The sequence below is a fragment of the Stegastes partitus genome, unplaced genomic scaffold, assembly GCF_000690725.1.
Source record: "Stegastes partitus isolate 25-593 unplaced genomic scaffold, Stegastes_partitus-1.0.2 Scaffold969, whole genome shotgun sequence".
In the NCBI taxonomy this organism is placed as follows: Eukaryota; Metazoa; Chordata; class Actinopteri; family Pomacentridae; genus Stegastes; species Stegastes partitus.
Genome location: NW_007578700.1, coordinates 66272 through 90557, shown reverse-complemented (window position 1 = coordinate 90557; position 24286 = coordinate 66272). Strand labels below are relative to the sequence as shown.

The following is a 24286-nucleotide window of genomic DNA, read 5'->3' as shown; positions in this document are numbered from 1 at the left end:
GGCAGCTGAGAAGTCAACATCTCTCTGACCTGAAGAGTGAACGAGGCCCTTCAGAAACACACCTGTGCTGCAAACACTCCTCCGTACGAAGACGAACGTACGTTTTGAAAAATCTGCTCTCCCAGCGTTTTGTTTAGACTTGTCAGATATATTTTTGGATATTTTGGAGTCTTCTTTAGAGGAGCTGTCAGTCTCGCCGCGGTGAATGGAAGCAGCTGAGTGACTACGCAGAAGTTAGCGGCGCGGGATTCGCACGCAGCCTCGTGTACGCCGCGCCTTTGATTTGTCAAGTCCAAAGAGTGAAAGTGAAGCGTCTTGGCATCTGTCACCGCTAAACGAAAGCCTTCTGCTTTGTCTGCTTTCGCGTCGGGGGCGCAGTTCATTGCTGGAGTGACAGCTCCAAATCCCCCGAGCTGAAAGGAGCGAGTAAAGACGGAGATGCTGAGGGAGATACGGTGGGAGGCAAAGTCCTTTCCACATGTTTCCCCCTCCCGGCAGGCTTACTGCCCGACTCTCTGCATCGCTGCTGGAATCTTGCACCGTATTCTACCTGCCATGGTCCATTTGAACTGGGAAAGTATGACAATATGTCTGTCTTAAGGCACGCTCGTCTGAGGCTGAATTATATACACTGTAATGATGTCATGACTTTCCTGTCGGAGAGCGGACCTCGAGTTGACTCTGGAAGCCGCCGCAGATGTAGTCCGTGCTAACGCAGCGTCGAGTTCCCTGGACGCGTTAATGGGGAACTGTTTGCTCGAGACGCAAGAGGTAAAACAAACCTAGAAGGTGATGTTATGTCAGTGCGGAGGCCAAAAACGCAAACGCTCAGTAGGATGCTTTAAAGAGCCTCTATTCTGCACAGCTACGGGTTTAAAACTTCATTTTTTTGGCTCCGTTAGAATATGTTTACATGCTTCAGAGTGTTTTCGCTCCCGTCCTGAAGGTTCATTTTTACTGCAATATAAAGTCCAACACCTCAATGGAAACAGCACAGCCACGACTAGAAGCACAGAGAACTCTGACATGTCTTCTACAAAGTATGACAACATTATAATGCCATATTTTATAATAAAGACAAAACAAATTTAAAATTTCCTTTATTGTACAAACATTGAAAAAAACCTGAAATCAGCGTGGACAGCATTTATTACCAAGTGCCTACAGGTGGTATTAATACTGGAAAAAAATCAGATTTACACACTGTAGATATTTTATTACTTACATTTTAATGTGTTTCCGTATTTGTCTCCTTCTGTAAACACAGCCTGCAGTTCAGCTGAAAAAAGTCTGTGAGTTTGTGTCGTATTACTGTTGGTCCAAGCTGAGCTACAAAAGAGGAAAGAATTTTAGATTTTTTTTACAGAAAAAAGTCACAGCAAACAGTTTAATTTTGGTCAGTTTTTATTCAGGCATGTAGAATAAGGTTTGATAAAATATAAAAATTTCAAGATTTAAATAATTTTCCAGACAGAACCACGTGTCACAGATGAGTAGTTCAATAACTGTCAGAAAGCTTTAAATCCAACAAATATTTCAGTTTTTACAGTTTCTAGCTCTGATAAAGATTGTAATTTCTGTGATTTTTTTTTTATTTTAGATTTTGGGGTTCAGACAGTTGATGTTCAGTTTATTTTTCCGACTGATCGTGTAGTTGTTTGGTTGTTGTTTAGGTTAATTTTGCAGCTTGAATCTCGTGTCACAGATGAGCAGCTCGAGGACTGTCGGAAAGCTTAAAATCCAACAAATATTTCTGTTTTTACAGCTTCAGGCTCTGATAAATCGTGTAATTTCTGTGGTTTTTTTATGTATTTATTTTTTGTCAGACAACATGCCTTTCAAAGCTGCCAGTGGATTTTGGGGTGAAGGGGATTAATGTTCAAAATACACCTTTTTTTTTTTTCTTTGCAGCAAGCGACACCTTTTTGTTATCCTCTGTCTGAACCGTTTCTTTTGAGCTCCTATCAAGATTATTTCTGAGATTAATCGATTAGTTGTTTTGCCTTAAAATGTCAGAAAATAGTGAAAAAAAGCAAACAGTGTTATAGATACTCAGTTTATTGTCACAGTGGGGGAAAGAAACCAGAAAATAATCACACCAAAGAAGCTAGAATAAGAGGATTTTTTTTCCTTAAGAAAATACTCAAACTGCAATTAATTTTATGGTGGAGATTATTATTTTATTACTAGATGAATTGTTGCACTTCTAAATGAAAGCCAAGAACCTAGAAAGCATAAAATGGGCTGTTTTATGGGTAAGAAATCAGCTCATTTGGACCGCTGTTTGGAAAAAAATAAAACAGTGACTTTTAAATAATCCTCAGTTCAAGCTTGGTCCCCTTTTCCAGTCATATGTGTTTTTATTGGAATAGACTTTAAGTGTCGGCGAAGGCACAATAAACAGCAGCAGCAGCAGAAGCAGACGACACTCGTGATTTTGTGTAACAGCTGTTGTTTCGGCTCCTGTGTTTAGTTAGTATGGTCCCCTAATGTCCTCAGTGTTTACAGTCTCAAATGTCACCTCGCTGAGCTGTTGTCATGTAAGGACCTCGGAGATACAATCCCAAGCCTCCTTCGGGGACCCGATTCGTGCCGCCCCCTGATCCGCACGCTTCGATTAAACGAAATGGCAGCTGTTAGCTTCGGGAAAATCGCGAAGACAAAATATTTATCTTGACTTTAGCCACATTCGCAAAAAAAAAACCCACTTCTTTCCTTTTTTTTTTTTTTATTTTGCGGAGGTATTGCAGGGCCGCGGTCGGGAGGGGCAGGTAGCCGGAGCCAGAGCGCTGCAGCAGTATTGATTTTGGGCTTGGCTTCCAAACAGCAGAGTGGCTTCGAAGATCCGCCTGCTGCTGCCAACACCACGGAGCTTTTCCTTATATGATGCCTCTCTGATGTCCTCTTCCACCTCCAGTCCTTCTGCATTCTCCCCATATTAGCTTTCTTGTTGTCCTCCATTGTTTTCTTCTCTCCGTTCTCTCTCGTCCAATACTTTCTATTAGCGAAAGCACTTGTGCGCCTTTCATTCTATACTTCACAAGTGTTTTTTTTTCCCTCCATGTATACCTAAATTCTCATTATACTGTAATTCGTAATGGATTTTTTTTTTATCAACAGAAACAGCTCGAGAGCTTCTGCGCGCCATTATAAAAAATCAATTTTGACGAAATGTCACTTGCGGCCCTTTGGCGCTCTCCTCTTTCTTCTTCTCTTTTTCCCACCATCCTCTTCTCGTCTCCCCCTCCTCGCCTAAAATCTGTAACGAGGCCAAGAGGCAGAGCCCAACTGACACTGCCAGTCACAGCTCTCACCACGCCTTGGTTCACTCATGCAAGCATATAGCACCAGCATTAAAAGTGAAGGTTCCAAAAGCAAAGCTGTAAATAGTCTTTTATTTATCAATTAACTCCATGCAAACTGCATTAAATGGACAAAACACCATATGAAGTTGTAATTTGCTGGGACCACCCTTTGCCTTTAAAGGTCCCATATGGTGAAAATCCATTTTTTATGGTTTCTTTAATGACTTAAAAACTTGGCAGTGTAAAACAAAAGCTATTAAAATACGAAGACACTTACCACTGCCATTCATCTACGCCCCACTTCAGCTAGACGGCCTCCCAGCTTTACAGGCCAGTAAGGATTTTATTCAGTTTCTGCGTAGACAATAAGCAAACAATAGTCGTCAAACAAAAAAAAAAGTTGTGTAATCCTGCCCCTTAGCTGCCTCACAGTCCATCAGGTTTATTTTTTTATTTTTTCAGGTTTATAACTCCTAAATGTCTCACCAAATGTTCTGCTGTTGGTTGCAAGAGTGAACACAAGAGTCTTCATGCACTCCCAGAACTAAAGGTTTACAATTACTGAAAGCTGAAACTTGAAACTTCCCTTCAATGTCTGGATTGAGTAGCTGCCTCACAGTCCAACCAGATGTATTTGCCTTTTAGAGCCTGTTTTGCTAACTCTAAAATGTCTGAGCTGCTAACAAAACACACCAAATGTTCTGCTGTTGGAGGGAACACGAGAGTCTTCATGCACTCCCAACATCTGAAGAACTAAAGGATTACATTTATTGAAAGCTGAACCTTTGTATGAACCTTTCCCCTCACAGTCCGCCAAGTTTATTTACCTTTTAGAGCCTCTTTTGCTAACTCTGAAATGTCTCAGTCATGAGCAAATGCTCTGCTGTTGGGTGCAAGAGTGAACATGTTCGTCTTCATGCACTCCCAGCATCTGGCTAAACGTGCATTGAATTACTTATATTTCTGATAAAAATGTCACCACAGCAATTGGAGAATCCTTAACAGTGCGATGTGCAGCTAATGTGGCTAACATTAGCTTTAATCGTGCGCGCATAAGGCAGAGCTCTGTAAAGCTTAAGGACATTCAGAGGTGGTGGGAGCTTTAATTTGAAAGGGTTACTCTGTTTTTAATGTCACCTGTTGTGTGTCTGTTCAGCCAATATTCAGCCAGTATCTCCATCTGTTTACTTCTCTCTTGCTCTCTGGGCTCACGTTAACTGCATTTAAATATTCCCCCCAAAAAAGCTGTTTTCATTTACATAATTTTCTGTTTTGTGGTCAGAAGATGAACTGCGGCTTGTTGCTTTTAAAGTATTTCCAATCTGTGACTCTGCAGCTATAATACTGATTTCATATCTGTAACGTTGTCGAGCAAACTCATGATACTCACAACTTAAAAGCAAAGACTGTGCTGTGAATTCCACCTTATTTGAAAGTCTCACGCAACCATTTATCTCTGTGCTGCTCAATCATAGATGCAGAGAGAGTTTTCTTCTTGAAGCGAGCGTGCATCCAGCTGCATTTAAAGCCAAAGATACCACAAAAGTTACTCTAGAGCTGGAGTTATGCAGTCGGTCGTGGTAAAAATGAATCCATCTTTGTGGCATTTTGAGCTGTGGACACGTGAGACTTTTCATCATCTTCCTGAAAAGAGGCACAATATGGGGCCTTTGAAACGCCACCAATCCTCCCAGAAACACTTGCGCACAGTTTTTCCGGGCTCTTGGCAGGTACATTGTTCCAATCATCTTGGAGAAATTGCCACAGTTCTTGTGTGGATTAAGCTGTCTCAGTGTCTTCTGTCTCGTCATGTAACCCAAGACTCTCCGGGGGCCTCGCCGTCTGTTTGACTCCCTGTTCGTCTTCCTTTATGGTCGGGGTCTTTATCGCGCTGCGGAGTGAATTTGGGACCAATTTCCCTGATGTTGCTGCGTGACGGATAAGAATCTAAACACATCAAGGGCTGAAAGTTATTTTTTTTCAACCCAGTGCCGCGTAGGTCACCGGAACATCACACATGTGTAGTTTATGTACGGAGCGCGGAGATTTACCAGGAGCAGTTAATACACTTTGTGTGTCTCTGGACTTAAACTGCCACTCTGAATTTATCTGTGACTTGCGCTGTACCATCTCCTCGCCTCCCAGCTCCTCAGCCGTCATATATCACATGAAATGTCTGGAAATCTGCTATTTCCTGTGTCTCCGTGCTCACTCCCTTCGTCTCGCTGGTGTTTCAGGCAGTATGGAAAAAGAACAAACTGTTCTGTTCCCAAGTTTAAAGCGGAGGAAAGGCTGCGGACAGATAAAGGAGATTACGGAGGGAGAACAATCCAAATACTGTAAATTTAGATCAGCCGGCACTTTTAGTTTTATGTAACCCACCTCCCTTATGATCATTTTAACACATTCAGTTTGCTTCAATTACAAAATGTGGTGGTTGCTCTATTTAAATAAATAAAAGAGATAAATTAGGAATGAAAAACTTGCATATTGTATGTTTCTCAACAGGTTATAATTTAAAACAGGAGGCCTTAATTGCGCCAAAGTTTACAAGCTTACTTACGATATAAACCTCTTAGAGCAGGGTGTTAGTTGGCCCATTAGGAGACCTGTCAATTAATTAGAGCGTAATTACAAATGGGTGGTCTCGTAATTAGAGAGAAGTAATTACGTTGAAGGGGCGGAAGTCGCTCCTGAGGTGCAGTTGTCAGCACCTTCTCTTGGACAGTGAAGTTTAGCAGTAAAATAGTAACATCCAGCATCAGTGACGGATGTGGCTGCTGCCCCCACGACGACCACACCCAGCAGCAGCAGCAGCAGTGTCACAGTGTGCCGACTAAAGCGCAGGAAGCCCAGGACTTTACAGGTCAGCGAAATCAGCTTGTCTAGGGGCTGTCGCGTCTGTCTTTAAATACAGTTGGAGTGAGCGTCGTTGTCGCAAAGTGTCAGAAAGCTACTGACTGCAGCAGAGCCCAGCAATTAATCCAAATATTATCCAAATCGCAGGAGCTTGCAAGTTTTTTGGTGAAAATGTGTCAAAACACACCATTATAAATGAAGCATTGTGGCGCTGCGGAGACGCCCCGGCCTATAAATCATATCCTCCGGACGCAAGGGGAAATTGCTTGTTTGGTACAGCCTGCAGCAAAAAAAAAAAAAGTCTCTTGTTTCAGTGGAAAATAAACTTTGAGAAAGATCATTCTCACTAAAATCTCAATCTCTGCCCTTCTCTGTAGGCTACACGATGTTGAGAGAATTCCAGCTGGTGTATGTTTAATTTAAGAGTGGAGGCTCAGGCAGCACGATATCAAAAAGGACTCAGAAAAACCACCTCCACTCATGATCCTTTGTTGTTCACTCGATATGGCTCTACATTCAGAGATTGGAAATCATCAGGGTGTTGGTTAAAGGCGTGCAGATGTCCACGTGCAGCCCAAAACCTGTCAAACTGAATGCTTGTTTTAAAGAGATTCTCCATCATCTAGACCTTTAAAATGCATAATTTAGGGAGTTGTAATTTAAGCAGCACCTTCTGGACTTTCGGGGTGCTTTAAGAATGTTAATGCTTTTATCAACAGCACAGTGGGAAATTCTGAATTGTCCAGAAATGTGCTTATTTCTTCCTTTAAATTGGGGTTATTTCTTTTGTTCTTTAATTATTATGAGTAGTTTTAATTATTGTTTTATCTGCTGTTGTGTCCACTTGGTTTTATCTGCGGTATTTTAATGTCTGCTTTGTGCCGCACATTAAAACTTTGTTTTGGAAAGATGCTATTAGAGATGCTAATGTTAATTTCATCAATAAGTTATTAGATTAAAAATGTATGAATTAAAAAGGCAGAAGAAGAAGGATGTGCTTGTCCACGGATGTGTTGTGGATCAGCTGCAGTACCTGGTTGATCCACCAGGTGGAGTCTCTCAGCTTTTAATACTGTAGCGACCTCAGAAAGCAGCCACTCGGACTGCTGTAGTGCCATGTTGGCGAGCAGAGAGCATTGTGGGAAACAGCCACCATGACAAGTCTCCTGTGACGAATAATGTCTTCTGGTCAGATTTTGCATTTTGTTTGTGAGTTTAAGTGCGCTATGACGATAGTACTACAAGCTAGTACTTGTTTTTTACACGATGACTGTATTTAAAGCAGCTTCATTAGGACATGGAAAGATGTCCACTGAGTTCATAGTGTGTAATTGATTAATCTATTACTGATTAATAAAGCTGCCGAGTCTTTGTCTAGAAAATTGTTCAAAATTTGCATCCCCAGGTGCTTTAAAAGTAAAGCTGTGTGCCATTTCCACCGGCTGTGCTCGGCAAATCTCAGCAATAATCATTCACGTGGCGCTCCGGTCCAATCTGTAACCAGCCGCTGTGTCATGTAAAAAGTGCAAAGTCACAGGCAGCCTTTCAGAAACATCCACAGGAGCTCCGTGTGCTTCTCTGTGTTCGATATGACCGTCTGTGCAGCAGACCTATTGTTGTATGAATAGAGACGCATGCACATCCACTTTCGGCTTTTAAAGCCTGCATTGATCTGCACTCAGGGATGCAGAATCCATGATTGGCCTTAAACACAATGGTGCCAAGTGGTTATACGACAAAGGTAAAGTGGATGATCTAGACGTGGTGAATAGTGTGAAGGGGATGGACACCAGTGTGGCTTGTTGAGAACATGTTGTGCATCATCTTGTCTAACTTTGTCTCTCTCTCCCCTGCTTCTTTCCCCTGCAGGGTACATACCCAGCTACCTCGAAAAGGATGAGCCATGTGTGGTGTGTGGCGACAAGGCCACAGGTTACCACTACCGCTGCATTACCTGCGAGGGCTGCAAGGTACGTGCATGCACAGCAAAACACACGCCGGGTTCATAACCCACATAATATCTGCCAGGAAAGCTCGATGCGAGGCCTCTGAGGTCAACTGCCTCGACGTGCACCCTTATATATGTGACGCACACTCATGCACGCGCACACTCGGAGGCGGTCGCATGCTTCAAAGCGAGCACATATATATACACGAGCACATGCCAAGGTCATGGACGCATCGCTGTCGCATCAACGCTCAGCCTTGCATCATTTGTCTTCCTGGCTGTCAGTGTGTTGTGTGATGAGTCTCCTTCTATTCATATGTTTGTTCCTCATGTCATGTCTCACTGAGGGGATTGTAGTCACGCTATGTAGGGTACACGGAGAAAGGCCAATTTTAATAATTCTCTTGCTTCACTTGAATTATGTTTGTCCAAATTAAGTCAACAAGTAATTTTAATGCAGCTATTTTAAGCTCGATGCACTTAAATCATGTGATTCCTCTGATATAAGCAAAGCTGGAGACTCATTCTAAGGACATTTTTTCAACTTAAATGTTTTTCCTGTTAACATAAAAAACATGACTTAAACTTGCTGTTATTTAATTGTTTCAGTCTTTATTTGTGTGCAGTTTTTCGCTGAAATTAAAATATCAGTTTACAGGGACACACTGTAACTTCAAGTTGTCAAAGCTCCCAAACGTAAACAGCAAAGCAGAAAAATCAATGGGATTCATTCGAAAGAGTGAATTAACTTTAGCTCTAATTTTTAAACTCAGTGATTGGGACACTTTTAATGAAATTAGCATCATTTAAATACATTTGATTTATGCTAAATAATAATATTTTAATAGCCTTTTGCGTGCAAATGCGTCTTCACTTTGCTAAACATTATTCACTAATATTACATCACATTTTATAGCTATTAAGTTACTTCCAGCTGCAGTTTCTTTGTCTTACATCTACATTTTTGCCTTCCAGCAATGATTGTGCTGATAAATATGCAAGATTTTGAACATACATTTCGCATTATTATAGCTGCAAACAACTATCTGTAAAGCTATAGTTGTCAAATTTGACAGGGTTTTCTCTTCTATAGTTATTGACTGTTGAGGTGATCACAGTTCATGTAGGTTTATAACCTTTTAAAGAAAATAAAAAGAAAATATACATACTTAAATGTATTGCAAATATAAGCATAAAGCACGCGAATCGGGTTGATGCGTATCAAGCCAAAACATCACCGATACAATTCTCAGTTGGAAATGAAAGTGAAACACGACAGCTTTAGTTGTGTTGTGTTGGTTGTTTCATTTTTAAGATGATTTTTCTTTTCAAAACCTTCTGTGTGCACAACAATAGCAGAGTAACGGCATCCTTAGCAGAGCTGACTCTCTGTTTGATGTTTTGGTGCATCTATGTAGGCATGTTGGTGCATATGAGTTCCTCCCATTGAAGCTGTTGACCCTCCCCACACTTAAAACAGTCCTAAAGTGACTCTCTATTGAAAGCAAAAGTGCAGGCCGGTTCCCCCAAAAAGCATAGGAGTATTTCATGTGCTTACTTTATATCCGCTCGCTCATTTCATCTCAGTTTAAGAGTCTCTGCTGCTGTTTGGAGGCTCCGGTCTTTGTGTCTCTGTTTCCTCACGTGACTCGACTCGGGCCACGGAAACAAACACAAGTGGCACAAAGCGTTACTCAAGTCGGCAGCAGTTGGTTGCAGCCATTCAGCATATTTTACAGTGCTGGCGTGGGCTAATGGTTGCAGCTTGATTACTTTTATTGGCTCTTATATTCGCAAATTTCCTGGTTGTAAATGACACTTGAAGGGAGGGCACAAACTACAAATTGCCTCCGACTTCGTAGCGAGTCGAAGCAAATCTGCTCAAGTTTTCGATGAACCGTGTCTTTTCTAAATTAGTTTTCCTGCACGCAAGAAGCAGCAGCAGCAGTCGTAGCAATTCTGATGCCTTCCTCCTTTTTTTTTCTGTACCAAACTACAATATGACGCCAGGGACTCAGCATTTATATCCCGCCTCTCTAGACTCTCCTTTTTTTTTTTCTTGTGCTATTTTCTTCAACTTTCATTCACCCTCCTCTTGTTTCTTAACATTTCCCTGCACACATCACCAACTCTCTCTCTCTCTGTGCCTGTAACATCCCATTCATGTCTCTGTGCCTCGCTGTCTGCCTGCAGGGTTTCTTTCGTAGGACCATTCAAAAGAACCTCCACCCCACCTACTCCTGTAAGTACGATGGCTGCTGCATCATCGACAAGATCACCCGCAACCAGTGTCAGCTCTGCCGCTTCAAGAAGTGCATCGCAGTGGGCATGGCCATGGACTGTGAGTGTCCTACTGACGCATTTATACACTGCAAGGGAATTAGGAAAGTGTAGGGGCAAGATAGCACATCAGTGCAGGTAGCTTTTCGTCTCACTTGCTTTGTGTATTTGAGGTGCATTTGGTGATATTAATCTTTAATAAGACAAAGCTTCAGGACATCGTAGTAGTGCTCCACAAATATTAACAAAGAAGGCTTGGTGAGAGCTTATATAGAAGCTGTAACTTCACGGCACATCTCTTTTCCTTGGCATCCTCTCTCTTTCGGCGTGCCTTCCTCCTCCCAGTGGTCCTGGATGACTCGAAGCGGGTGGCTAAACGGCGCCTGATTGAGGAGAACAGGGAGCGACGCAAGAAGGAGGAAATGGTGAAAACCCTCCAGAGCCGTCCAGAGCCCACCGGGACAGAGTGGGACCTAATCCGCCTGGTGACGGAGGCCCATCGACACACCAATGCTCAGGGCTCACAGTGGAAACAGAAGCGCAAATTCCTGGTAAGACGGGAGGCGGGGAGGCGGGGAAACGGGGCAACGTGATGTGCGGTCGGGTGTATTAGGGGAAATAAGTGTAGTGTTGTTGTTGTCCTCTGACATTATGAGAGCTGATCAAGAAGTTCAAGGTGATTCAATGTCTCTGGCGATTAGAGGTGGTCTATGGCTACCACCAGCAGAAGAAACAACAGTGGACGAGCTCCGAAATGGACTCACCAGAAGCATGCTGTTTTCTTTAATATTTACCTGGTTGTTCAGTGTAAATCAGTCGAGGTAGAGTTTTAGTTCTACCTCCTGAGGCGGTGTGTCGGTAGGTATAGTTTTTTTTGGCCACAACACCACAGTTTTCACGCCATTCTTGCAAGATTTAGCTCCCTGCGACTTGAAATGCAATCAGACTGTTTTGACACAGTTCAGAAGATTCAGTTGTCATCCTAAAGTGTCCTTAATGTTTTTACACAATGGTTAATTGTTACTGGAGCACTGGGAGCCATATGTCATTGCAGAAAGAGCAAAAACAATCCCTCGAAGTGACACGTTGTTCACATGGTTAAATGGGAATTTAGAGTCGTCTCAAGTCTTCCACAGCTTTAATTTTGCCGAGTGCGTCGTAGCGCAACAGATTTGAAGGAACTGCAAAAATAAGAGATGCCAGATGTACAGAAGTGCCATGATCTCTTACATTTGTGACACGCAACACAATGCAAAGGCAATAAATAAGAACAAGAAGGCAGATCAGAGGATAGAATAAATTTATGCCACTCTGACTTTATTTTCGAGCGGCAGACAATACGTTGATGGGTTGACTTTGCCGTAACCTTTTAAGGCAGTAAAACGCTCAACAAACACATCTGCCACAAGTAATTTCACACTGTAAATTCTCTAGTGCAGCCTTAGCGTTTTCAAACAAACATGCGTGCTAAAGTTGTAAATGGGGGGGTTCGGTTTTATCTCGCTCACATGACTTTACGCTCCCTGGTGTCTCTTACCCTCCGTCCTTATTCCTCTCCAGAATTTCGTGTTTTTCTTATTCATCTTAATCCTTCTGGGCTCTTAACCACACCTAATTCCCCTCGTAGTTTTCATTTACACCACGACTCTTCCGTTTTTTTTCGCTTTAATCTCTTCCCCGTCTTCATTTCTTTGTTTCCTCCTCTCGCGTCTCCCTTCTATTTTGCCCATCTGCTTTCTGTAAGCTCCATCCAACCTTATCTCAGCCGAAGCAAATCCTCAGTCATGAGCGCTCATCTGCAAGTTGGCAGGCTGAGTGTCTCGCTGTTCTCCCGCTGTGCTGGTGCTCACATTCATTCTGGACAGGCCTGTCGGGGGGTCCCTGCCTCGTATCAGGCTTCCTCTGACCTCATGTTTTGGCCGAGATACAGTTTTAAACACTTGTTGATGATTCTAGGTTAATAAAAGCAAAAAAAGAACGATGCCAGGGGGGTGTGAGGGGCTCATTTGGGGAGCGTTTAAAAGCATTTGTGGTCAGCGTGTTATGAAGGGAAGTGGCCGGGTGGGATGGGAAGGGGGCCATGTGGGGATTACGCAGCTGAGAAAGCTTCAAGTGGAAGAATTTCCTTAAAGAGAAAGACATATTTGAAACCCGCCGCATTGTGCTTTTTCGCCGGAGTGCAGCGAGATCGCTTCCTCAGGTTTCGGATTAACGGCGAGTAGGTGGATGGTTAGCATTAGAGTTAGGAAGCGTATTTTTTGTCAACACTCCAAATTAGAGCGAGCCTATCACTAGGAGAAGCCCCCCCCCTCCACCCTGCTGCTGTGAAGCACTGTATAGCCCAGAGCTGGGTTCATCTAAAAGGATAAACTGTTCCATTTCACACAGGCTTCACCCACTAACGGGGCTCTGGAGGCTGAAGTCACTGAACCCTGAATATCTAAATTTACATGCTAAGCCAACCAGGATGAGCCTATTCCGCCCTATGGGGAGCGCTGCTATAAAACAGCGACACTGTGTCTCACACGCTGCACTTCGGCACGCAAGCGATGCCTCCTCACTTAAGGATGACTTTGGGAAATGATACGCCGGCTCGAGCTCCCTCAAAGGTCAGGCGGCAGAAAGTGGAGGCAGTTTGTTACGCTCAATTCTGTGGAGTTTAATTAGTCCCCCCTCGAACCCGTCCGCATTGAAACCAGACACATGATCTGAGCGTCCACGAGTTGGAAATCATCCTGGCGAGGGAGCGTTTCTACTCTGCGTGCACAAATGTGGTCCCACGAGCATCGGACTGTGACGGCCGCTCGACGCTCGCTCGCTCGTGAAGTCGGCTTTTGAGACTTTGGAGGCTGGACGGCGGCTGATAAATCCTCTCCTTTGATTGGTCACACAGTCCCCAGCGGTGGAAGAAGTGCTCAGATGTTCAAATGCAAGCAGCAACACCAGAGAGTAGAAATACTCGGCTACAAGTAGAAATCCTGCTTTTTTACTCAGATTACTCAGGATAAAAGTATTAGCAGCAACACATACTTAAAGCGCTAAAAGGAGAAGAATTCCACATTCAGGAGTAATGTATATTTTTATAACTGGATTATAATTATTAAGCTGGTAAAAGTGCAGCTGATTTGAACATTTCCTGCTGTGTAGTTTTATCTGAATCTAATGTTAAGGCGTCACTGCAGGACTTAACAATGTTCATCATTTATTCACTGATCAAGTTTTGCATCAATAATCTAAATAATGCAAAATAATAACTCATTAAATGCATCAAATAAATGTGCAAAATTACAATATTTGCTCCTGACTTGTAGTAAAGTATAAAAACAGCAGAAAATGGATTACTCAAGTGAAGTACAAGTACCCCCAAATTGTCCTTAAGTGAACTAAATTAGTAAATCTACTCAGTTACTTTACATAACTGCCCTCAAGCGATTTTGTATAAATCAGAATTGCTGAAAGACTCAATCATGATCTGAGTAAGTGCTAATATTTGTAGTATTTTAGAAGCAAAACTACTATTTGGCAGGTTAAGTTGTAATTTTTTAGCCGGTTATTGCGACCTACTGTGGTCCACCACATTGGTTAGACAACAACAATTATCAGTCAGCAGCTGAAGGGTTAAATCAGTACAGCTCCTATAACCAATCACAGGAATGGAGATGTCGGCTACTGTACTGCCTACAAAGCCTCAACAGCCAACTTCAGTTTTAGAGAAAACCTTCATTGGTGCATGCAGAGGAGGAATCCAACCTCGTAGGGTTGTTTTCCACCAACTACACTGTTCTTTGTGTTGGAGTTTGGACACTATATGTGTTAATAAGAAAATACCTGAAGATAAACGTCACCAACAAACAGCAAACTCATGAGTTTGTCGTTTGCTGTCGGGGGGGAAAGTCTTTGTTAGTACTTCTAGAACCCGTCAAAGTGTTCTTGGGTAGTGCGTCGCTTAGGACGCTTGACCAGGGGTGTCCAATCCTGGTCCTGGAGGGCCACAGTCCTGCATGTTATAGATGTTCCCCTCTTCCAACACACCTGATTCAAATTATCAGCTCATCATCAAGCTCTGCAGAAGCCTGATAACGATCCGGATCATGTGAATCAGGTGTGTTGGAAGAGGGAAGATGCAGGACTGTGGCCCTCCAGGACCAGGATTGGACACCCCTGCGCTAGACGGTCGTACTGTAAAATGAACTGTTTCATGCATATTTGCGTGCAGAGACTGGAGCGCTGTCATTAAAATGCCTAATTAACTGGAAGAACCGTGCAGCCCTGCCTCACTGCACCATCCAAATCATGACCAAAATTTTTAAAAAAGTAATGTTTCATGTAGCTGCTGCTCTGAGGTTGTTGTTTTCTCAGAGCAAAGGGGAAACGGATAATGGAAGTGGCAGACTTATACCCCAAGTCCAGCGAATCAGACAAACCCACGAGTGAAGCGCTTTGTGATGAACAAAACTGAGAGTATTAAGGCTCCAGTGGAGGGTTTATACGACACGAACGTCTTCACCTGCACTTTGATCCGCATGCATCTATGATATCATTAGCCTGGTCCGTGAGATATACGGCCCCTTGGCTTGACAGGAAGCCATTGTGCTGCTTGCTAAAAGCTAAAAGCCCTGAGAGCTCTGGATTCAAGAAGACACTTGAAATGTTGAAAGGATACCAAGGCTTGTGCTCCGACTGTAAATCAGGCCTCCGCGCAGACGACGTCGTGTTTCTGAAAAAAAAAACATATTCAGTCAAACGCTCCCACGAGTGAATGTACCTGCTCAGCAACTATTCGAAAGATAATATTGACGCTTACATCATGGTCTCTCGGTGCAAAAAAAAAAAAAAAAGCCTCAGTGTGTCAGATTTATCTCCGTTACTAAGGCCAGCAACCACAAACAACCAATCGTGCTTCGCTCATGTGTCTTATCCATTGTGTTATTTGGCTTAGCGGGACTAAGCCTTCAGATCTGCAGGCAAACACACTGGTTTCTGACGTTGGGTTACACAGTGTTCTCTCTTTCACACTCGGCGGTCAGGCGTCTGGAAGCAGCTTTTACGAGGGCAGATTCAGTTCAGCTTTGTGTCGCGGCGGCAGCTGTGTGTGCGCGTATCGGCGCATCTGTGCAGAGGTCACGGCGGCGCTTATTATTTTATAGCCGTTTCTCTTCAAATAAATTGAAATTCTTGGCGATTAGCTCATCTTTGACACAACAGCCCCTCTGAACTAAAAGAAAAAGGCCGATGCGTGTGAGTTATATGGAGGCGAACCGATTCCAAAATCGCGCACGAAATACATGAAAAGTTTTGATTGGTTTGATTATTATGTCTGCACGAAAATGTAAATGTGTTCGGGCAAGAAGAAAAACAAGCCTCCAAGTCTCCAAATGCAATAAGAGTCAGTTCACCCCAATGAAAAATATTTTGTCAGACGTTTCTTTCAGTAAAAATATGATTACGATACACTCGACTGTACGAGTCGTGGAGCGCCAGATTGTTCACTCATATTTACTAATATGCAGAAGGGAGCTATCCTTGAGTTCCTGGTACCCAGCTAGTAAAGGTCAGTCCACACCATCCGTTCCAAGTTTTTTATTCAGTGTTCCGGGCCAAGTGAAGCATAAATCCTACTGGCAGCACTTCAACTCTCACAAATCTCCCCCACCCCCTTTTTTTTTTTTTTTTTTTTAAATAGGTCCCGAACTCATGAACTTTAAGCTGTTGGCCTCGGCAACATTAGCCAAATAAGACAGCTCAGATGGATTCTTTAAAATGTTCTCAGAAGCTCAGCTGCACTGAAACAACAGCGGTTCAGGACAGAGCGGACGTATGGCTTTGGTTGACACCCAGAGCTTCAAACATCAGGCAGTTTTTTTCAACTTACATACACGCACCTGCAGGTTTGCACTCATTACGTGATCTTATCATGTTGTCATGAACACTTTACTACCAGATGATTCATATCAGCACTTCATAACCCTCCGAACCCCAAAACCAGCAGGTGGTTCTGAAAGGCACGTTATCTTTTTTTTGCTTTTTTTGAAATTGCAAAACTTGCATCATTTATCAAAGCCAGCAGCTGTAAAAACAAAAAATTCAGCAGATTTTCAGCTTTCCAACAGTCCTTGAACCTATCGTGTGGGATTTGCAGTTCAATCAAGAAAATTAACCAAATTTAAAGTTTAAATTGTGATAAATATGCCAAAAATATAAATTCTGCTCGCCGCGGTGCAACCGAGCAGTCATGTGACCAAAAACATCCGTGACTTCAGGCTGTGTTTACACGGAGCAGAGATGGCACAAGTTAGTGGAGAATAAAACACACTTGAGCTATAAAATTAATGCAGCAAGGCCCAAAAACAGTAAATAGAGGAGCAAGTTATCAAAAAGTTATTGGAAGATACCTTCAACATGGTGAAATGTCTTTGTAAAGTGCAGAGTAATGTGAAAAACACTGAACTTGTAGAGGTTATAAAAATATTAGTCGTAAAATGTCTTTGGTTTTTTCTGTTTTATGATTTTTTTGTGGATTGTATTGGCATTTTAAAGTTCTCTCTCCCTCTAGCCACGGCTCTGATGTTTCCACAGAGGTGCAGGATCGTATTTACAACCCAAGGTTCAGATATCAGTGTTTTATGAGGAATGAAGTGTCTTTAAAGTTCAAGTTTTTTGCACTAAAGCTGAGCTTGAAAGCCAGAAACCTCAGCACCTTGCAAAGAAGCCTGTGAGTCGTTAATATCGATCCACAGCTCACCTTACAGTATGAGTGAGTGGACGAGGCCGTTCCACAGTGACTCTGCAATAATATTCTGTGAGAAGTCGTGTAAAAGCAAATCACATCATAACAAAGTAGACGCTTTATTCGTTTAGCACTCTGAGTATTTTCTGGGTGTTTCTTGCTCCCGTCACATCTTTAGGCTCATTTTTCCCTGCAGTATAAACTCCTGCGCCTCCATGGAAACAGAACAACCACGACTAGAAGTAAAGAAGACGTCTTTGTGCCGTATGAGATGGTTATAATCATAAAAACTGCTGAAAGCATCTTCTATTTTCTTCTCTGTACACAGTTTGTGAGCCAACACATCCTGCAGTTCAGCCCAAAAGTCAACACGTTTTTGTCATGTGACTTCTGAGCGCAGATTTTATTTTATTTTTCTGTTAAATTAACAATAAGAAGCAAATTCAAAGAAATTTAACAAGTTTAAGCTTAGATTTGATTCGTTTTCCTGATGGTTTTTGACTTTCTGGCTCTGGTAAATGCTGTATTTTAGTCTTTTTTTGTTTTTTTAAATAAGACAACATACGTTTTAAACCTGCCGGTGGGTTTTGGGGAGTCAGAGGCATGTATGTATTTTATGCACATAAAAAAAAAAAATCATCATTTCATAGCGCTGAGGTGAAACCATCCGTTTTTAACAGCTAATTTAAAACCATATGTGAATCTAATTTGTCTTCTCCAGCTCGGTAGGAACAAACTTTCCCAGAACTAATGCATCTGATAAAAGGTCAACAGTTGAAGCTCGGCAACATAAGTGATGAGACTGCAGTAAAACGTTTTTTTTTTTTTTTTTTCCGCCCCTTCTCCCTTGAATGGAGCCAATTTCCCGAGTGCACTGTGGTTTGAGTCCAGATATCTTGTGCTTTCTGCTGGGACTCGCCGTTTCTATACGTGATGGAAAAGGGGTTTGTTTCAGGAGAGCTTAACGCACATTAGGAGCTTGTTTAGGCGCCCGAGCCGACCAGTCTGCACGGCAGCAAACACATAATCCCCCCGTCAGCTCTGCGGGTATAGCCGAGTGTTTTCCCTCGCCGTCACCCAGATGGCTATGCAGTTAATAAACAAACAATAACAGTTGCAGGAAAAGCACATTAGTCCATAAGAGCGTACATATGAAGCCCCCGAAGGCCTCGAGATGTGGAGAAGCACAAACAAATCCCCACGCACTGACTGTGGATTAACTAGTCTGTAGAGGTATCAAAGCTCAAGCTACGAGCGACACGTGTAGTACGGGGATTAGTATCGATGGTTAACCCCTTTGAAGGTGCAATATGGAACATTTCTGCTTTAAAATGTCTTAAAAGAACCTGAAAAACAATGTATATTTAGTCGACTCCCATACTTACGTTATTATGGTTGCAATAAACTGCCAGAAACTGCAGTTCCTCGTGTGTCCACTAGAGGCGGGCTTCAGAGGTGAGTCAATCCCCCATTGAGCACAATGTTAAAATATCCAACCTTACAACAGAAATAAACATGAATACGGTCTGGTACAGGAAATGCATTCGGTCTCTGTAGCTAATTTCCCAGTTCACGACAACTCTACAAGTTTTTAATGTTTATTTGACCAAATTATTTAAATTGCATCAAGGCGTGACGTTGTGCATAATTAAGGGCGTTTAGTTGCATTCTTATACGACTAAAATACGTTTTGAAGGTATTTTCTGTCAGATTACATTTGTCTAATCAACATATGTTTAAAAATAACTTTGTTTACTACCAAACAATCAAGGAGATGCTTCACATACGTAGTGAAAAGTTCGTACTTTAACCCAAACCATGACATTTTTCCAACTGCAAGCCGAGTAATTCTGGTGCCTAACCATAACCAAAGCGTGATATGTTTCTAAACCTAACCACGCCGTCTAAAGAAAACCAAACGACAACAGAAATACTTGGGACTCATTGTCAGCCAGGTGAAACTGAGGAGGATTCTACAAAAAGAGACATCCATTGAGGCTCTTAAGATCATTTGCGGCACTGTCGTTAGAATTAAATAACATAATGTAAATGTAGGTGACTGTAAGGTAAATAAATAGGGTTAAAACACAAGATAAGATAACCCTTTATTAATCCTACAGTGACAAAGGGGATGATGCAACAATGTAGGAAACATGAGCAGAAAATTAAAAAAACACTTCAATGCTGTTGACAATGATCAGATTCTTCGATGTGTAGAAAAATGTAGTTCGAGCACAGATTCCTCTGAAGTTGCTCAGGGCTGTTCTTCATGTGGACAAACGCTGACATCGGAGACGACATCTTTTGCCATTTTGATTGGCTGCGGAAAATCCACGCTGTGTCATTAAATGCACACTAAACTGGGCAAACGGTTCCACAGTCGGAAGGCAAGAATGAACAACCGTGGGCTCTATTAAATAAGTGAGATACAATAAAATATGATAGATACGTCCGTCCTCGTCACCGCAAACAGACTGAGATTCAAAAAACTCCAACGGGCTCGTAGCGGTGAGTCAGGAGACACTTAAAAGCTGTTTCTAAAACTTCTGAGCTGCAGCGTGATTGAACAGAAACGTTGAAACGCCCATTTCTGGCCGTGGCGGTTCCATAATGGGGCCATACAGAGCCTCAGCCGCCGGGTGAAGGAGGTTAAACTCTTTTCATTTAAAGTTGTACAGATGCTTCCCTGGAGAGATTCGTGCTCCGCAAACTTTCAAGGTTGGCTGCTACCTTGCATTTAAAGGGTCGGTACACCCAAAACGCAGATAAAAACCGATGCAGATAGCTCGGTCGGTGTTGGTTTGTGACTTTTTCTGCTGCCGTCCTGATTTGTTTTCATCCAACTGAAGAAATAGTCGTTGTGAAGACACGTGTTGACTGTTGATGTCTTTTTTCAACTCTGTACACGACTTCACTGTGTGAACGAATCTCAGATATCTCAAAACGCCAACAAACCAAAGCCTTAAACAATTGGAGACTCCTGACCCACAGCTAAACCTGCCTGGTCTTTGTCTTGTGGTTCTCTGCAGACGGTGGCATCTGTTCAGCAGCTATGAGCCTCAGCTGTTCCCCCTTTTTCTTTAAAGGAAGACGCGACCTCCAACCAATAAAGGCTTTTGTGTTGGCCACGCTCCGTCAAAGATGTTATTTAATTTTTCCGTAATTACTCAGCCCTCATCTGCTCGCCTTCGTTGGCGCTAATTCACAATCCTTCTCCTGCTCCGCATTGAGACCGATGCCTCCTTGTGTGAGGTGATTATTCCTGTACTTTTATCTCGTCCCATTTATAGCCGAAGCCCGGCCTGAATAAATGGCTGCGGCCTTGACACATGCTTTATCCGGCGGAGCGTGAAACTATTTTTCATAGTCACGACCTCGATTCACACACAACTCCGTAAACATATGTATTACTGATGTGCAGTTGCCGGCTGCTGTCGGCGCTATCAGGCCCGTGACATGTCCCATTCCTTTCACTGAGCTCAGCCTGCCGTCCTTATCTGATAAATTGGTTTTTAATTTGCGAGCACTTTGTGGAAGGGAGCAAGAAGGGGCAAAAAAAGCATTTTGAAACTGCTTCTTATTTCCCACTATTTCTTACCCAGAGCTCCACATCCGTCTTATGGATTCCTCCGTAATCTTGTTTTATTCTTTTGTGCTCTTTAAGTCGAAGAACTGTGGCTTCTCTTAATGTTGTTTACTGTCGAGTTCTACCTCTCTGCTCTTTGTTCTTTTATTATTCAATCCGGCTCAGATGAGCTCTTCGCTCCTCTTCTATCATGTTATATGGACTCTCAATAAAACTGGCAATATTCTTTATACTGCTTATTATAAATAAATCCCATGAAAAGGCCCAAATCAACAACATGTTATCGCTCAGCGCCGTCCGACGTCGGAGGCGCTGAGCCGGTGCAGTGAAGATGTAAATCGTAGAAACCAGTCTGACGCTTTATGTTGGGTTTTTTTCCTTTATTCCTCTGGACTTAAGGCAGTTTCTTTGGCTTCTCGTGGGCTCGTTTTGCAGCATGAAGTCCTGAACCTCAATCCAAACGGCAAAAGAGAGAATTTAAAAATGACTTTTATGTGCTATGACAAAAGGACGATGTCATAAATTATATAAAGAAGAAAAAATCAATTCAGCTGGACTCTACATGTGCTGTTGTTGTACTGTCACGTTCAAAAACTGTAGTAAACGGTGAAAGTATTTGTTTAATAATCATATTTTAAGCAGGTTTAAATGCAATAAAACTGAACGTGAGAGTGAACACTACACAGCAGAGATTTAAACTTATTAATTAATTATTTGCCATTTTTGAAACCCTTAATTTACATAATTAATATGTTTTTCTTTCAAATAACACCAAATAGCTGTTAAATAGTGTTTTTTTTGTTGTTGTTGTTGTTGTCGTTTGTTTTTTTTTTTTGCTGATTTAAATAGTTTTTTTTTAAGTACAATTTTTTGTTGAAATCTAAAATGACAAATTACTTTTTGTGAAACTACAGATTTTTTACGTGGGCATTATTTCTTGTTTTGAGCAGTTTTTTTTATGATTAAACTGTAAATTAAGATTTTTTGATTAGATTTTTTGTGCAATTTTAACAAAATAAGGAAAATCTTTTAAATAACTTTTTTTTAAAATTACCAAAATATTTACAGATTTTCAACCCTTAATAAACACAAGTTAAAATTTTTGAAAATAACATCCCTGATCAACATAGTTTGTCTATTTGTTGCTAACACTGGTTTGCTGTACCCACTATTGGTATTTTACATTTTAATAATTTATATTGGTGTCCATGTTTGTCTCCTGTCTGTTCTGTGCACACATCCTGCAGTTCAGCCGAAAAGTCCTTGAATTGTTCTCGTGTGACGGTTGGTAGCAGCTGAGTCACTGACAGCTTCACAGTTCTGATGAAAAATGTAGAATTTTTTGTTTTTTATAGAATCTAGTTTGGGCAACTAATAAGTATTTTTGGCAAATTTTTAAACGAAACACGTAGAATAAAGAGATTTTGACAAAATGTCGTGATTTTTAGCTGAGAGTTGGTAATTTTTTCTAATAGAGTTGCATGTCATGGATGGATTGTTTAATATTCATCTGGAAGGTAAAAATCCAACAATTATTTCTGTTTTTATAGCTTCTGGCTCCGATAAACAGCTGAATTTTGTTGATTTTTTTTATTTATTTACTTACTTGGTTTTAAGGCGACGCACCATTCAAAGCCACTTCCTGGTTCTGGGGTTCATTTGTCACTTGTCTGTCGCGTGTTAATTGTTTTCTTTCCAATCAAAAGATTCAGTCGTTCCCTAAAACAACTGTCGTTTTTATCAGGCGTTATTCGATCTGGAGTAAACAGTAGATTAACTTGGAACCGTTTGCAGCTGTGGCTAAATACGGAGCAGATGCTGAGGAGAGTTTTTTTTTCTTCCAGCAGTGGGACCGAGTCAAATGAAACTAAATTAATTATGTGTGTGTTTACGGCGGTGGAGAAACAGTTTGACGGCGTGGCTTAACGATGGAACGACGACGACGAAGCTCTGCGGCGCGGAAAGTTAATCTGTTCGTTGTTTGGTCGAGAAAATGCCAGAAAAGATGACGAGGTGACGCCATCGAATGTCTCGTTTCGTCAAAGATGCTCAAGAAACGAGGAAATATTCACATTTAAGTAGCTGGAACCACCGAATTTTGGCTCCTTTTCTTAGAAAATGACTCAAACTGCAGTTATTTTAATGGTAAACAGTTATTAGATCTAATGTTGCATCTGGTAAGAATATAAAAACCATAATATGGACTTAAGTGTGCAATAAAACCCAACAAGCCCCTCATAAATGCTTATTATTGTTAATATTATTATTATTATTATGTTGTTTATATGCTGTACTTAAGCTTTTTTTTATTCTAAATACCCGCAATGTTGCACCTTTATCAAAAATACCAGCACCTTATTTCCTCAACCAGCAAGTTTTGCACGTTCTTGTTGACGTTTTTATCCTTATTTTTCTTTAATGTAATGCGTGTGAGCTGCTGGTTAGCTTCAATTTCCCCCAATGTGATGAATAAACTATAAATCTATGGTTAGAAATCAAATCCATTTGGACTGTTGCTGAGACAAAATAATAATGAATTAGCAAAAAGTTGTTTTAAAATGTAATTTACTTGAAGTCTGGCTCCTTTTTTCTCATCATGTTTGTACCTTTTGTTTATAGGAGTACATGTGAAGTAGTCGTAGCTGATTGATTTAAAAGGTTGACATCTGATTGGTTCATGGTTGCATCTCTTCTTGGATGTTTGGGATCTTCTTACACGATTTGATGTGAAACTTAAGGTCAAACTTTGTTTCTGCTCTTCTGCGATCTACTTTTTTTTTTTAATTATCCCACTTTTTTTTTTCTTCCCCCTCGCAGCCAGAAAAAATCGGCCAGTCTCCGGTTTCCCCGACGTCAGACGGAGACAAGGTGGACCTGGAGGCCTTCAGCGAGTTCACCAAGATCATCACTCCTGCCATCACCCGCGTCGTCGACTTTGCCAAAAAACTGCCCATGTTCTCGGAGGTGAGTGTGGGAGCGAGACGGAGGTGAAAGCGAACCGGCGGCCGACGCCAGGCTTCTGTCGAGCCTCCGTGTGTCCCGCTGAAGGAAACGTGTGATTTAGGAGGTCGGAGTGTCTCGTAGAATTAGCGGCTCGAGGTCCAGGAGCCGTATGTCCAGCAGGTTTCACGTGTTTAACGTGTTCCTGAGCTGAGCGCTGACTCGTTAAGGTCTGGACATCATGTAGAAGGAAAAAGATCTGGTCTAAAAGCTGTGAAAAGCAAGAATGCTAGAAAAAACATATGTTAAATAAATGGTGGAATACTGAGATAATGACAAATATCTGCTAAATAATGACGTTTTTTGTAACACGTGCAGCAAGGACGCCAGAAAACATAAAAAAAAACATTTTAAAAACTCAACACAGCAGCAAATATCTGAAAGATAATTACATTTCTGCAGATTTAATTACATTAAAGGGTGTAATTTTATGGTCACACATTGTGGGAAAGCAAAGTGCTTCTCATTATTTGATAAGATAAGACTTTTATTAATCCCACAGTGGAGCAAAGTTAGAGCAGCAAAGACAGAGAGAGCATTTAGAAGATGCTCTACAACAATAAAACTAAAGTACTAATTAT

The 24286-nt window shown here is 41.7% G+C and overlaps 1 protein-coding gene across 1 annotated transcript in view; it reads left to right on the top strand.

Annotated features, from left to right (window-relative positions):
• LOC103366719 (thyroid hormone receptor alpha) overlaps positions 1 to 24286 on the top strand; it is a 46497-nt gene that overhangs the window by 9965 nt on the left and 12246 nt on the right. Inside the window, exons 3-6 of the mRNA XM_008294524.1 lie at positions 8034 to 8134; positions 10306 to 10453; positions 10738 to 10943; positions 23523 to 23669. Of these exons, the coding sequence (XP_008292746.1) occupies positions 8034 to 8134; positions 10306 to 10453; positions 10738 to 10943; positions 23523 to 23669 (602 nt within the window). The remainder of the gene's footprint in view (positions 1 to 8033; positions 8135 to 10305; positions 10454 to 10737; positions 10944 to 23522; positions 23670 to 24286) is intronic.